We start from the raw sequence: 13,291 nt of genomic DNA on the forward strand, positions 1-13,291 counted from the left end.
AGCAGGCAGGACCAATAAGATATTTGATAATGGTTATATTAACACAATTTGCTCCAGAAGATATAGGAGTTGTGAGTGCCAACATGTTGGATCAGTCATCTGCAAAGATACTGCAGAGTGATGTCAGGACAGATAAAGACTGAACCTGATACCTATGTCCGGTGAAAATGGGAGAGTGGCTGGGGGCTTGTGAAATGGTAGGTGAGAGTAAAAGGCATAACCTCGAGGCATAAACCTTAACAGATGAGGGATTGTACACAAGGCTGAGAGAGTGATGGTTCAGAAGCACCATAGTTGATCTAGAAGAAGGCAGTTCTCAACTCCAGACCTGGGAGAATGTAAGTGTATAGAAATGGGGCCCTAGGGGAAATGCTGTTTCATTTAAGATTTCATTTAAGATAAGACCATGAAAGATACAGGAAAATGAATTTGCCATAGACTGTAGATTGAAAGGGCAAAGTTGAAACTAGAACAAAGCAGGCTGCTGAAAATGTGCTTTGGGTGACAGTTAATAACAAACTTGACACTGCACCAAATTGCATCCTTGACAAAGAAGCAGACTTGAGAAACAATTGCAGAACTTGCAGAAAGTGAAAAGCCCTGAATATGAAAAAAATCTCATCTTTGAATAATAGGTGTTTCTAAAGAATGCTAACTATTAATCATAAGCAAGACAATATATGTAAAAATCCTAGTGAGTGCTTGAAAAATAGCAGACATTATTAATATTTTCATAAAAGAACGCTGAACAAATATGCTGTCTTTTTTTCTGCATAAAAGCCTATGCAAAACCCTAGCATGGTTTTAAACTGAGGCAGGTGAATTTCAAGCTAATGAGGAAGAAGGTGTCTCAGACAAAACTATTAGCTACTTAGGATTCTAAATTTCTACCTGCAGTTAATAAACTGAAGAAAATTCCTTCTCAAATCCTTACTACTATAACCCATAAGAATGTTTTCTCCACATTTCCATCTGTTCTCATGTATACTGCAGGCCTCTATAACCAATGAGACTAATCACTGTTCACTTGGTTTTACCACACTTTTTCTAAGAAAAGTGTAATATTTAAAGGTGATATTAAGAAGAATGCCATGAGTAACTTACCACTTTTTCACTCATGCATTTAGGATTGGAGTTTAAAAAACTGTGAAGGGATTTTTTTTTTTATCATTGACTATAACTTGTTAGTGGGTAATGAACATTTTGAGCAAAAAAAAAAAATTTATAGCTTTCAGTACATATAAAAATGTTTCCTTTGTGAATATGACCAAAACTTAAAAACAGGGTAGTAGAAAAAATTTCTTGTATAAAAACCAGTTATTTATGTGAAGATGAAATAGGTAAATTTGGTTCCTAGTAAAAATAAATGAAAATAAAACCTGAGCCTAGATATATCTTTAATAAAACATCAGCTTTCAACAATGAAAATCGTACAAGTACACAAACAGTGAATAAATAAAAAGTAAATTGCTTGTTTCATTGAGCATAACACCTTCCACGTTGTCACAAATGGAAATTTCATTCTTTTTTATGGCAGGGTAGTATTGCTGTGTGTGTGTATGTGTGTGTGTGTGTGTATGAGAGAGAGATGCTTAGTGAGATAAGTCAGACAGAAAAACACAAATACTGTACTTTTCACTTACACATGGAACCTAAAAAACAAATATAACAAAGTAAGAATAGACTCACAGAGAACAAGCTAGTGGTTGAAAAGGGAGAGGAGAGGAGAAGGGACAAAATAAGTGAAAGGGATTGAGAGGTATTAATACAAACCAGCAGTTACAAAATAAATGCCACAGAGATGTAATGTATAGCACAAGGAATATTGTCAATATTTTGCAGTCACTTTGTATGGTGTATAATCTATGTATAATCTATGGAGTCAGCGTGTTGCCCACTTGAAACTAAATAATGTTGTAAGCCAATAAGTAAATGTAGGAAAGAAGGAAGGAAGCCAGTAGCCCGTCCTCAGAGTTACATTACATGTAACCTGCATCATTACAACCTGTTTTATTTTCTTTATTGTGTTTGTCACTGTCTGAAATTGTCTTATCATTTACTTACTCCTGTGCTTCTTTTTTCTTTCTCAACTAGTATGGAAATTCCCTGGTAGTAGGGGGTCTTGATCCTTTTTCATACTAGTCTTTCTCTGTTCCTGACACAGAACAGGCTGCATGAATGAATGGATGAATCTTGAGATGAACACTTGATCCTTGTTAGCAAAGAAAGCATCTCAAAGAATATGGATGAAATGTTCACTGTTGGGACCAAAGGTGTAGTAGCTTAAGGGGAAGTCAGAACCCCAGAGAATTCTGAAAGCATGGTAGGATTTCTCACTTTTGCTCTTCTGACCTAAAGGAAAAATGAAAGAGGCTGGACTGAAGATAAGGAAAAGAGAAAATTTAAATGTAGAAATGAGACAAACCACTTCCCAGTGACATTTACACCAGAGTATTTTATCAAATAATAAGGTGCAGCCCTAAGTCGAGGGATAATTCAGAATTTGAGAGTGTTCCCTTGACAGAGGGCGGTTGGCTCTCCAATGTAGGATGCTTAAGGAAGTTATGCACAGAGAGCAGAAACAAAACAGAACTAGCAGTGTTCACCTTGTCTCTACCTCTTGCAGCTGGCTGAAAGTCTGAACAAAGTGAAGACAGTCAACACTGTACAAATTCAGGTTTCTAGGGGAGAAAACAAGATAAACTGGTGGAGGGAAAGGCGGAGAAGAGTAAGATTCAAGAAGATTGCACCCTATTCTTTCAACTGTAATAAAAGGTTTGCATCTAATAGAAGGCTTGGATAAAACTGCCTCCATCAAGAGTTAATAAGCTAAGAGAGTATTCTGTAGAGACAATGACTGAATGTAAATGACTGTCCATTCCCCTCCAATACCAACTCCTGCGCTTTTGTTTTATAAGTTTACTGTTTAGCTTTTTGCTTGAGTTTTATTTACCTGAAATTTAACACGCACATATACAAACATATACACACACAGACACAAGATCTAATTTGTGCTTCCACAGCATTGCTAGTCTTTGGTCCCAACACTTTTATTAGATATTCCATTATTTCTCCACTGACTGCACTGCCCCATCTGTCATTCCAGATGCTTTCTATAAGTAGGTTTGTTTCTAGGCTGTATGTTCTTTCTCATCCTCTATTTTAAAAATTGAAGTTTAGTTGATTTTCAATATTGTATAAATTTCAGGTGTACAACATAGTGATCCACAATTTAAAGGTTACACTCTAGAGTTGTTAAAAATATTGTCCATAACCCCTATGCTGTACAATATATCTTTGTAGCTTATTTATTTTATACATCATAGCTTGCACCTCTTAATTTCCTACCCTCTACTCCCTTGCCTCTACCCTCTTCTCTCTTCCCACTGGTAACCACTAGTTTGTTCTCTGTATCTGTGGGTCTGTTTTTGTCTTATTTTATGTACTGATTTATTTATTAGATTCCACACATAAGTGATAACATATATATACACACTAACACACATACACACTCACTACATGTCCATTATTCATTCTTTTGTTGTTGGACACTTAGGTTGCTCCCACAAATTGGTTATTGTAAACAGTGCTGCTATGAACAGTGGAATGCATGTATCTCTTCAAATTAGTGTTTTCATTTTTCTTTGGATATATACCCAGGAGTGGAATTACTGGATCATACGGTAGTTCTCCTTTTGCTTTTTTGAGGAACCTCCATACTGTTTTCCATAGTGTCTGCACCAATTACATTCCCATAAGTGGTGTTAATTATAGTTTGCTTGAATACCTGGTTGGATAAGAACACCCCTTTCATCATCTCTTCTTTCCTTCTTCTTTTTTTTTTTTTCCAAAATTGATTTGTTCATTACTTTTTAAAAAATTATGTAAACAATGTTTGAATTACATTGAAATTATAGGTTAATTCAGGGAGAATTGCCATCTTTTACACTATTGAATCTTTCTATTAGTGAACATAGCAGTACTTTACATTTAAGTCCTTTGCCTTCAGTAAAGTTTTTATCATATTCTCCACAGTGATCTTGTTTATATCCTAAAAAATAAACAAGAAAAACATAAGCAACTCAATGAAAAATGGGCAGAGGCTGTGAACAGGCAATTCATATAAGCGAAAATCTTGCTGCCTGTAGACATATGAGAAAACACTACTGCTAATAAGGGGAATGCAAATTAAACCAAAATACCATTTCATGCTGTCTAATTGTCAAACATTAAACAGTGTGAGGGTATCAAGTGTTGGAAATGATGTTGCACTTTCAAACTCTACTGATGGACGTATAAATTGATATAACACTGATGAGTGTAATATGGTTGAAAATGTTCATATGCTACTACCACTAATTCAGTTTCTCTCTGTAAAGAAACTGCTGCATGATTTAAAAGATATTTGTTATTATAAAAAGCTAAAACAACTTAACTGTCTTTCATAGAGAAATGTCTAAACTGTAGTTTAATTATGCAATATAAATCTGTTCAGCAGTTGAAATGAAAAAAAAAAAATCAGCTCTCTGCTCAAAAACATAACATGGCTGACAAAAGCGGTTGCAAAAGTGAGTACCACTTATATGGTTTTTAGGAAAGCAAAATAAAAGTGTATATGTTGTTTATGGATACCTATGTGAGTAATGGGCTTTCCAGGTGGTTTGGTGGTGTAATGGGCTTTCCAGGCGGTTCAGTGGTAAAGAATTCGCCTGCCGATGCAGGAGACAAGGGTTCGATCCCTGATCCAGGAAGATTCCCTAGAGAAGAAAATGGCAACCCACTCCAGTATTCTTGTCTGGGAAATCCCGTGGATAGAGGAGCCTGGCGGGCTGCAGCCCATGAGGTTGCAGAGTCAGACATGAGGAGCGCGCGCGCAGGTGCGCGTGTACGCGCATACACACACACACACACACACACACGAATAATAAAAGAACAAAAATTTACAAAGGAATGATAAAAGCCAACTTTAGAACGGTAGTTACTTCCGAGGTAAAAGAAAGGGAGGGAAGAAAGGAGAAAAGGGCTTTTTTTTTTCCCTCTGTAAAATTTTTTCTTAGAAAAAAGAAAACCGAAGCAAATATGGCAAAGATTAGTATCTGTCAAATATGGATAGAGGTATATAGATGTCTATTATATTTTCTGAGATTTTCTGTATTTTTAAGTTCTTTCATAATTTTTTTAAAAAAATCTTAGATTTATCACTGATGTAAAAATAGGTATTTGGATGTAGTAACACAGTAGATTTCTAACCTAACTCCATTTTACATATATAAACATAAAAAGCTTTTGAATTGTAAATAAACATGGAAATTTCCAGGAATAGAGCTATGCTGCAAATCAAGGCAAAACTAAACCAAAATTGATTTTCTCATTTGGAACACCATTCATCATGGCAATGACATGTGTGGTATTTGAGTTATGGTACAAACCCCTGTGTCAATTGAACGATATAGTTGCTGGGAGTCTACATATGGATTCAAACAAATAAACATTTCATGAGGTCATCTAGGATAGCCAATAACTTATTAAAATTTATACTACATCATTGTAATTTATATTATTTTTAACAATCATAACTATATGGTTATGATTATCAGAAACTACTTTTATTTTGCCTTTACATGTTAGCTAGGTACTAGATTTATTTTTAAAAGATCATGAAAGTGGATGATGTATATTATTTATGAATTTCATTGTGGAATAGAAAAGGCATGTCTCAAAGGGTTGTGAAGCACTGGTCTGGCCTCATCTTCCATCTCCCCACTTAAACACAAAAGTGTGTAAAAAAAAAAACCAAAAACTTGGCAAGAAATTAAGTCCATCAGGTCAAGGAGGGAGGCAAGTGCTGGCTTAGGGATGGAGCGAAGATGTGGCTTCGTTGAGTCGGGGAAGATGGAGCAGTGACAGTTTTTGCAGTAACCGAGGCCTGCCCCCGACTCCCACGTAGTTTGGGAGGCAGTAGAATTTGGCGGGGAATGTGGCTTCTTTGAAAGAAAGGGTGCTTCTGAGGGCCACCTCAGAGCCTGTAGAAAGTAGCAGGGCCCAGCAGAGGGAGCCAGACGATGATGGATCACGGATGATCGGCCAAGTCAACAAATGGGTCCTTGGGGGTAGTTTAAATTTTATTTGGAAAAAAGGAAATGGGAGGTCTCGTAACTAGGGTTCATGTGATTGATTCTGTCTGTTGAAGTGTCATGAAAGGAGACTGTCATACAGTATGGGAGAATGGGAAAAAATGTCATTTTGACTGACACCATTCCTCCTGTGGGCCTGTGTCCCTGTTTTCCTGGCTTCGGGGGTATCAGAGCACCGTTCCTGGGGCCAGTGTCCTCTCTGCACCACTCTTACCCACTGTCCCCTCTTCATTCTATTCTCAGTGCACACAGATCTGTTCTTCTTTGCTTACCGATGAAGTCTAAAAAGTCCTGGTTCTTTATAAAGCAATGCAAATTAAAAATTTTCTCTGTCTCATTTGCTACCATTTCAGACTAGTTCTGAAGTCTATCTTGCATAAATTAGAAAGTTCATGAAGGTCTTTCCCTCATTAGAAGTTACTTTACCCCAGAAATAACTTACTGTTCTTCCCTGAAATGAAAATTGCTACAAATTTTGTGGGGCTATAGTTTACAGAAATATAAAGAAAACTTTTCAAGAAACAGACTGTGTTCCTACATGAAAAGACTCTATATTGTAAGAATATAAATTCTTCCTAAGTTGGAAAGCACACCACAATAATTTCCATGTGAATTAAATGTTAAATGTTTTAAAATATATACAAATTAAATTGTAATTAGTCTGGTTAATGTTGAAACCTCTGAGAGGAGTAGGGCATTCTAATACTGAAAACAAAAACAAATGCACAAAAAAAATACAACGGGATTTTTTGATACCATTTTTTACTTCCAAAATTGCAAAAAAGTTTTTGATTACGTAACTACATACTGGGTAAGTAAAATAGCACTCATACATCAATGAGAGATAGTTCAGTTCAATTCAGTTCAGTTCACTCAGTCGTGTGACCCCATGGACTGCAGCACGCCAGGCTTCCCTATCTATCACTAACTCCCAGAGCCTACTCAAGCTCATGTCGATCAAGTCGCCCTTTAAATAGCTCAGATGTTTCAGCTTAATGATTCCATTTGGGGGACTATACTAAGGAAATAATCTTAAAATTTACACATAAATCTATCAATTGTAGCATTAGTCATAAGATCAAAACTTTGGAAAAAGTCTTTACACCTAACAGTAGGGTAAACTGACTCTGTGGAATATTATATGTCATTATTTTACAATGATATTTTAAATGATAACAATATGGAAATGCTTATAATAGTAAATAAAAAGCAATGTTTGTTTAAAAATATTGAAATATGTCTAAACTAATTGTTAATTAGGGGAAAATAACATTAAACACAATGAGGTATCACTATGCACTCTCATACTGGCTAAAATTAAATAGATGGAAAACCCCAAATGTTGATGAGAACCCTCACACGTGGCTTATGGGAGTGCAGACTGGTACAATACCTATTTAAAAACATCTAATGACATCAGGGGGATGCCCCGGAGAAGGGCATGGCAACCCACTCTAATATTCTTGCCTGGAGAATCCCATGGACAGAGAAGCCTAGCGGGTTACAGTTCATGGGGTTGCAAAGAGTCAGCCGTGACTGAGCAACCGAGCACACACAGACACAGTACACATTATATATTGTGTTGTGTTGTGGGCTTCCCAGGTGGTGCCGTGGAAAAGAATCTGCCTGCCAGTGCTGGAGACGTAAGGACGTGGGTTTGATCCCTGGGTTAGGAAGACCCCCTGGAGAAGGAAATGGCAACCCATTCCAGTATTCTTGCCTGGAAAGTCCCATGGATAGAGGAGCCTGGTGGGCTGCAATCCACGAGCCACAGAGTCAGACAGGACTGACAGAGCAACTGAGCATACACGCAAACACACAGTGCATGTTATATACTGCGGGTGGAAACGTGTCCCCTGTTTGGCCCCCTAAAAAGAAGATATGTGGAAGTCCTGACCCCTGGTAGGTCATGTGACCTTGTTTGGATTCGGGGTTGTTGCAGATGTAATTCACTAAGATGCGTGGAGCAGCATGGGCCCTTGTTGCAGTATGATTGGTGTCTCTAAGAAGATTGGTGTCTCTTATGAAGACAGAGAGAACCAGGTGACTATGGCAGCAGCCGCTGGAGGATGTACCCCTGTACATGTGGACATGTACATGTACCCCTGGAGGATACATCTACACACCAAGGCACCCCGAGCATTGCTGGCCATCACCAGAAGCGCAGAGGGAGGCAGGAGACCGAGGCCCCTTTACTTCTCTCAGAAATAGCCTCCTTTATCAACACTTAAATTTCACTTCTGATCTCTAGACTCGTGCACAAATTTCTGTTATTTGTAGACACCTAGTTTGTGGCATTTGATGTGGCAACTCTAGAAAACCCATACACATTTTCACATTAAAGATGTATATATATTTTTTACATTCCCAAGAATTTATGTTTATGGTCTCTAATTTCTTGAATAAATCACAACATTTAAAATAGAAGTAGTCAAATCATTCTACTTTATATGTAGTTCCTGGAAAAGTTCACTCAAAGACACAATTCAAATATAAAAATAAGGCTCTCCTATTCAGGAGAACAAACCATGCAGTATATCTAGTTGTAGCAAGAGGTCAAGGATCCATTGTAAGTGTCCAAATACATTAAAGAATAAAGGATGTGGTTTGTTCCAAGTTGGCCTGTAAATTTCACCCAGACCCTCCGATTCCCTTTCTTACTGGAAATTCTACAGTGTCTGAAGTGACCCTGCACTGGCTTCTGGGAAGACATTCATTTCATTTCACTCCAGAGCATAGAAGGGCTAACCTGAAGGGAGATCTGACCCAGAGCTGCTCCAGGACGGAATACTGATGAACACAGATGGCAGATCTTCGTGAGGGACAATCTTTGCTTATAATTCTGCTGTCTGAAGTTAGGAGCAGAGACAGTCTCAGAGTTTACAGAACAATATGCTCTCAGAAACCTCACTAGGGGGTGGATTTTGTATTAGACAGCAAGCAAGCTGTTAGGAGTATCCCCTTTCTTAAATGTGTTCCATATGATCAGAGGATGAAAAATGGCATAAAGGAGCAACACATGGAGAACAGATTTTTAAAATTAACAAAATGCAACATGATTTCTCTGTTACTTTCAAGTTTTCAAATATCCAAAGACAGCAAAGCAAACAACAAATTTTAAAGAAAAATAATGAGGTAGAATGGCACAGTGGTGAGAGATTATGAAGCCAGGCTGTCTGCTTTCAAACTTCTGTTCTATTGCTTCTTAGCCTGGTGTAGTTATTAGCCTAAGTACAAATTTCTTCATCTGTAAAATTGGGATAAAAATGCACCTCCTGCAAAGAGTTGCTAGGAAGATTCCATGAGGAATATGAAAAGCATTTAGCTCAGAATGTTAATAAAGAACTTAATAAATATTAGTTGCTACCTTAATAATGATAAAAGTCTTCCCAGATTTACCCTTGAAATAACTATAAACATTTCCAGTAAAACTGATTATAGAGTAGACCCTTTGGGGCCATTTAGCTTACCCCAGTTAAACTAGGATGAGAAGGAAAATTTCAGTTTCTCAGACTGATCATTCTAGTACTTAACTTTCCTATCAGAAAAAATAAAATTTACTCCTTTATAATTTCTAAGGAGATTTCCAAGCACTCATAATTTGTATTTCTAAATAGCCATTGTCGATGATAAATTGCACATATTACATACAGTCTTTAATTGTTTTTTTTTTTCCGATGAGCCTTTTATTTTCCTAGCTTCTATTATTTTCCTTTCAAAATGTGACCTTTAGTCTAGTTTGGTCATCAGAGTATTTATTTTTGCTCCAGTTGTGTTCCAAAGGAGCCTCATAGAATTCAGCGGCTTGATATTGTTAGTGTTCAGTCAGAAGACTGAATTTCTATACCACTAAATTTCCCTTGTACCAAGTTTTTAGGTTTAGCTGCTTGGGAAGAAAAAAAAAGACATGATATTTAAGAAATCTCATCAAGAAACTGATGACTTTTAAAGCCACACATATATAAGCCTCAAAGATTGTGATATAACCTTTATTTTTTTTTAATACTTGCTATTTTATTGATAAAGGCTATTTGGCTATCAGAATCACTTTGTATTTCCCAATCCACCTAGGAGTAGGAACTAGAACTCAACTAACAATGCTGCCGCGGCCAGCCCCAGTCCTTCCTTCTCAGGCCCACTCTCCTATCACCCCATATATTTACTGCTTGCCCAGAAGGGGACACTGTCCTCTCAAAGCTGGGGCTCCCATGGGGTCCAGAAATGGAACTTGGAAAAATGGGTAGTCGGAAGCAGTGAGAAAAGGCCTGTTTAATGAGCCTTGTGAGTAATGGTAAAATATGTTTAAATAATTGTCTGCTGCAACCTCCCTTTCTAGGGGCGAACGTGAACATGAAGACCAACAACCAGGATGAGGAGACGCCCTTGCACACGGCTGCCCACTTCGGCCTCCCCGAGCTGGTGGCTTTCTACGTGGAGCACGGGGCCATCGTGGACAGCGTGAATGCCCACATGGAGACCCCTCTGGCCATCGCAACCTACTGGGCCCTCCGCTTCAAAGAGCAGGAGTACAGCCGGGATCACCACCTCATCTGCCGCATGCTGCTGGACTATAAGGCGGAGGTCAACGCCCGGGATGACGACTTCAAGTCTCCGCTCCACAAGGCAGCCTGGAACTGCGACCACGTCCTCATGCACATGATGCTGGAAGCCGGCGCGGAAGCCAATCTCATGGACATCAACGGCTGCGCCGCCATCCAGTACGTGCTGAAGGTCACCTCTGTGCGGCCCTCCGCCCAGCCCGAGATCTGCTACCAGCTGCTGTTGAACCACGGGGCTGCTCGGATATACCCTCCGCAGTTCCACAAGGTGAGGCTGCCACGTGAGAACTGGGCGGGTGGGCAGCAGGGTAATGGGGGCCCAGAGGGTGGCTCAGTCTGAAATCTCCAAGTCACTCAGGCCTGTTGGAGGCCTGGATGACTGCCTCTGACCTTCAATCTGACCTTCCATTTGTGTATATACCCCTAGCTATCTCATCCTAGTCCAAGTTTGTTTGAAGTCTGGGCTGAGAGCAGAGAAAGAGCAAGAATAGCAGGTAATTCTCCATGGCTTGTGTGAACACCGTGTACTGGTAGTGGCTTCCTGGGGGACTGAATGGGAAAGATCAGAAGGATACTGCAAGTCTGCAGAAGCGGTGAATGGTGTCACATGTGCACACGCGTCTCTTCAGCAGAATGTCTGCTCTACAGATGACAGAGCCTGCTTTGGAATTGGTTTGAATACATGAAAGGGAGGCGCAGTTTTCTAGCTTAATGAAAACTAACATTGATTAAGAACTAATAATTAATATTTATTATAGATAAATATAAATATTTATTATAGATAATGAATTATATTTGTTAAGCACACTTATAAATCATCTTACATTTCTTAATTCATTTAATTCTGTAATAATCTGATAAGATAGATTACATTATTATACCTATTCTATAAAGGAGGAAACTCAGGCAGAGTAGTTAAGCAGTTTATCTGATCTTACACAGTAGCACTGTAGGTATTCAACCTTAGTTCACTTGATGCTAGTGTTTAATTTTATAATATGCAGCACAACCTTAATTTAAAATGGTATTTATTGATAATCTCTAATGGGCTAGCAGGGACCAAATATTAACAATATTGGCAAGACTAATACATGGTCACTACTCTGTTAGCTTAGGGTCTAGCTGGAGAGACAAACACATAAAGAGGTAACTTTAATATTTCATGGTAAATGATAAAGTAGAGGAATGAAGGGTTCTACAGCACATGGGAGAGAGTTTAGCATTAAGTTGATGATGGTAATTAATTTGGAAACCAAAATGCCTTTCACCTAAAATAAATCAAATGATAGCGTACCGAGGATCTCACCCATCTAAAAGAATTAACAGGCAGCAGGGGAGTTTTATGTGCTCACTAATGCAGGGTCACAGAAAGCTAGCTGACAGAAGTTTTAGTAAATTCACAGCCAGCTTCTACCTCCTGCCCTGGTAAAATGTCTGAAGTCCTGCAGTGCGAAGGTTAGTTGGAAGAAAAGTTCCACTGAAGAATTTAGGGGAGGTGCACGCAGCACATTCCATATAGACAACCCACAGAACGTCCCAGCATAGATGTGATGAGTTTGATGATTCCTGAGATGTCAGTTAAGAAATTTTCCTTTGGTTGTCGGTGTTTCAATGGAGGACTGTTTTTCTTTAAAATTGTATGTAATTCTCGTAATGTCCTGGAACTTTATCAAACTTTTATAGAGAATTCCAAGAGGTTGTGGCTCAGGTGGTAAACAATCTGCCTACAATGCGGGAGACCTGGGTTCAATCCCTGAGTTGGGAAGATCCCCTGGAGAACGGAAAGGCTACCCACTCCAGTATTCTGGCCTGGAGAATTCCATGGACTGTACAGTCCATGGGGTTGCAAAGAGTTGAACACAGCTGAGCGACTTTGACTTTCACTTTCCAAAAGATTATGTTGATTAGAAATAAGATAATAAATAATGTTACAATAATATCCTTTGTTGAGTTTTAGATAGGCTTTATACAGATTATTTAGTTTTATTTTTATAATAACCTCTGAGGTAGGCATTATTATCCTCACTTAAAACGTGATGGAATTCAGATACTTTTCTAAAGTCACACAGAGTAAGTGGTCAAGCTCATTTATTTTTTTACTGAACTGTGTATTTTCTTTTAAAAAATTATTTTTTATTGGAGTATAGTTGGTTTATAATGTGTTCATTTCTGCTGTATAGCAGAGTGAATCAGATACATTCATTTATTTAACAAGATTCACTGAGTACCTATTATGTGCCAGGAACTGTTCTAGGAGATGGAGACAGAGCCATGAATCAAACAAGGGCCTTCATGGAAGTTACTTTCTAGTGGGAGGTAGGGAAAAAACAAAGCAACAAATGAAATAAATACACTCTGATATGTTAGGTGCTATGGAGATAAGTAAAGCAAGGTAAATAATATAAGAGACTGTGGGGTTTCTCTGGTTTACGTACGTGCTATTTTACAAAGGCTGATTAGAGAAAATGTGAATGTGAAGAAGCAAGTCATGTGGATACCTGGGGATGGGCAGGGGTGGGAGGGGAGCATTCTAGGCATAAAAAAGCAGGTGCAAAGATTCTGAGGTACGAGAGGACTGAACATGTTTGAGGAAGCCAG

General features: G+C 38.5%; 1 protein-coding gene across 1 annotated transcript in view; it reads left to right on the forward strand.

The window, feature by feature from the left end:
• ASB4 (ankyrin repeat and SOCS box containing 4) overlaps positions 1-13,291 on the forward strand; it is a 75,817-nt gene that overhangs the window by 45,087 nt on the left and 17,439 nt on the right. Inside the window, exon 3 of the mRNA XM_043462649.1 lies at positions 10,471-10,961. Coding sequence (XP_043318584.1) covers positions 10,471-10,961 — 491 coding nt within the window. The remainder of the gene's footprint in view (positions 1-10,470; positions 10,962-13,291) is intronic.

The sequence above is a fragment of the Cervus canadensis genome, chromosome 3, assembly GCF_019320065.1.
Source record: "Cervus canadensis isolate Bull #8, Minnesota chromosome 3, ASM1932006v1, whole genome shotgun sequence".
NCBI classification, from domain to species: Eukaryota; Metazoa; Chordata; class Mammalia; order Artiodactyla; family Cervidae; genus Cervus; species Cervus canadensis.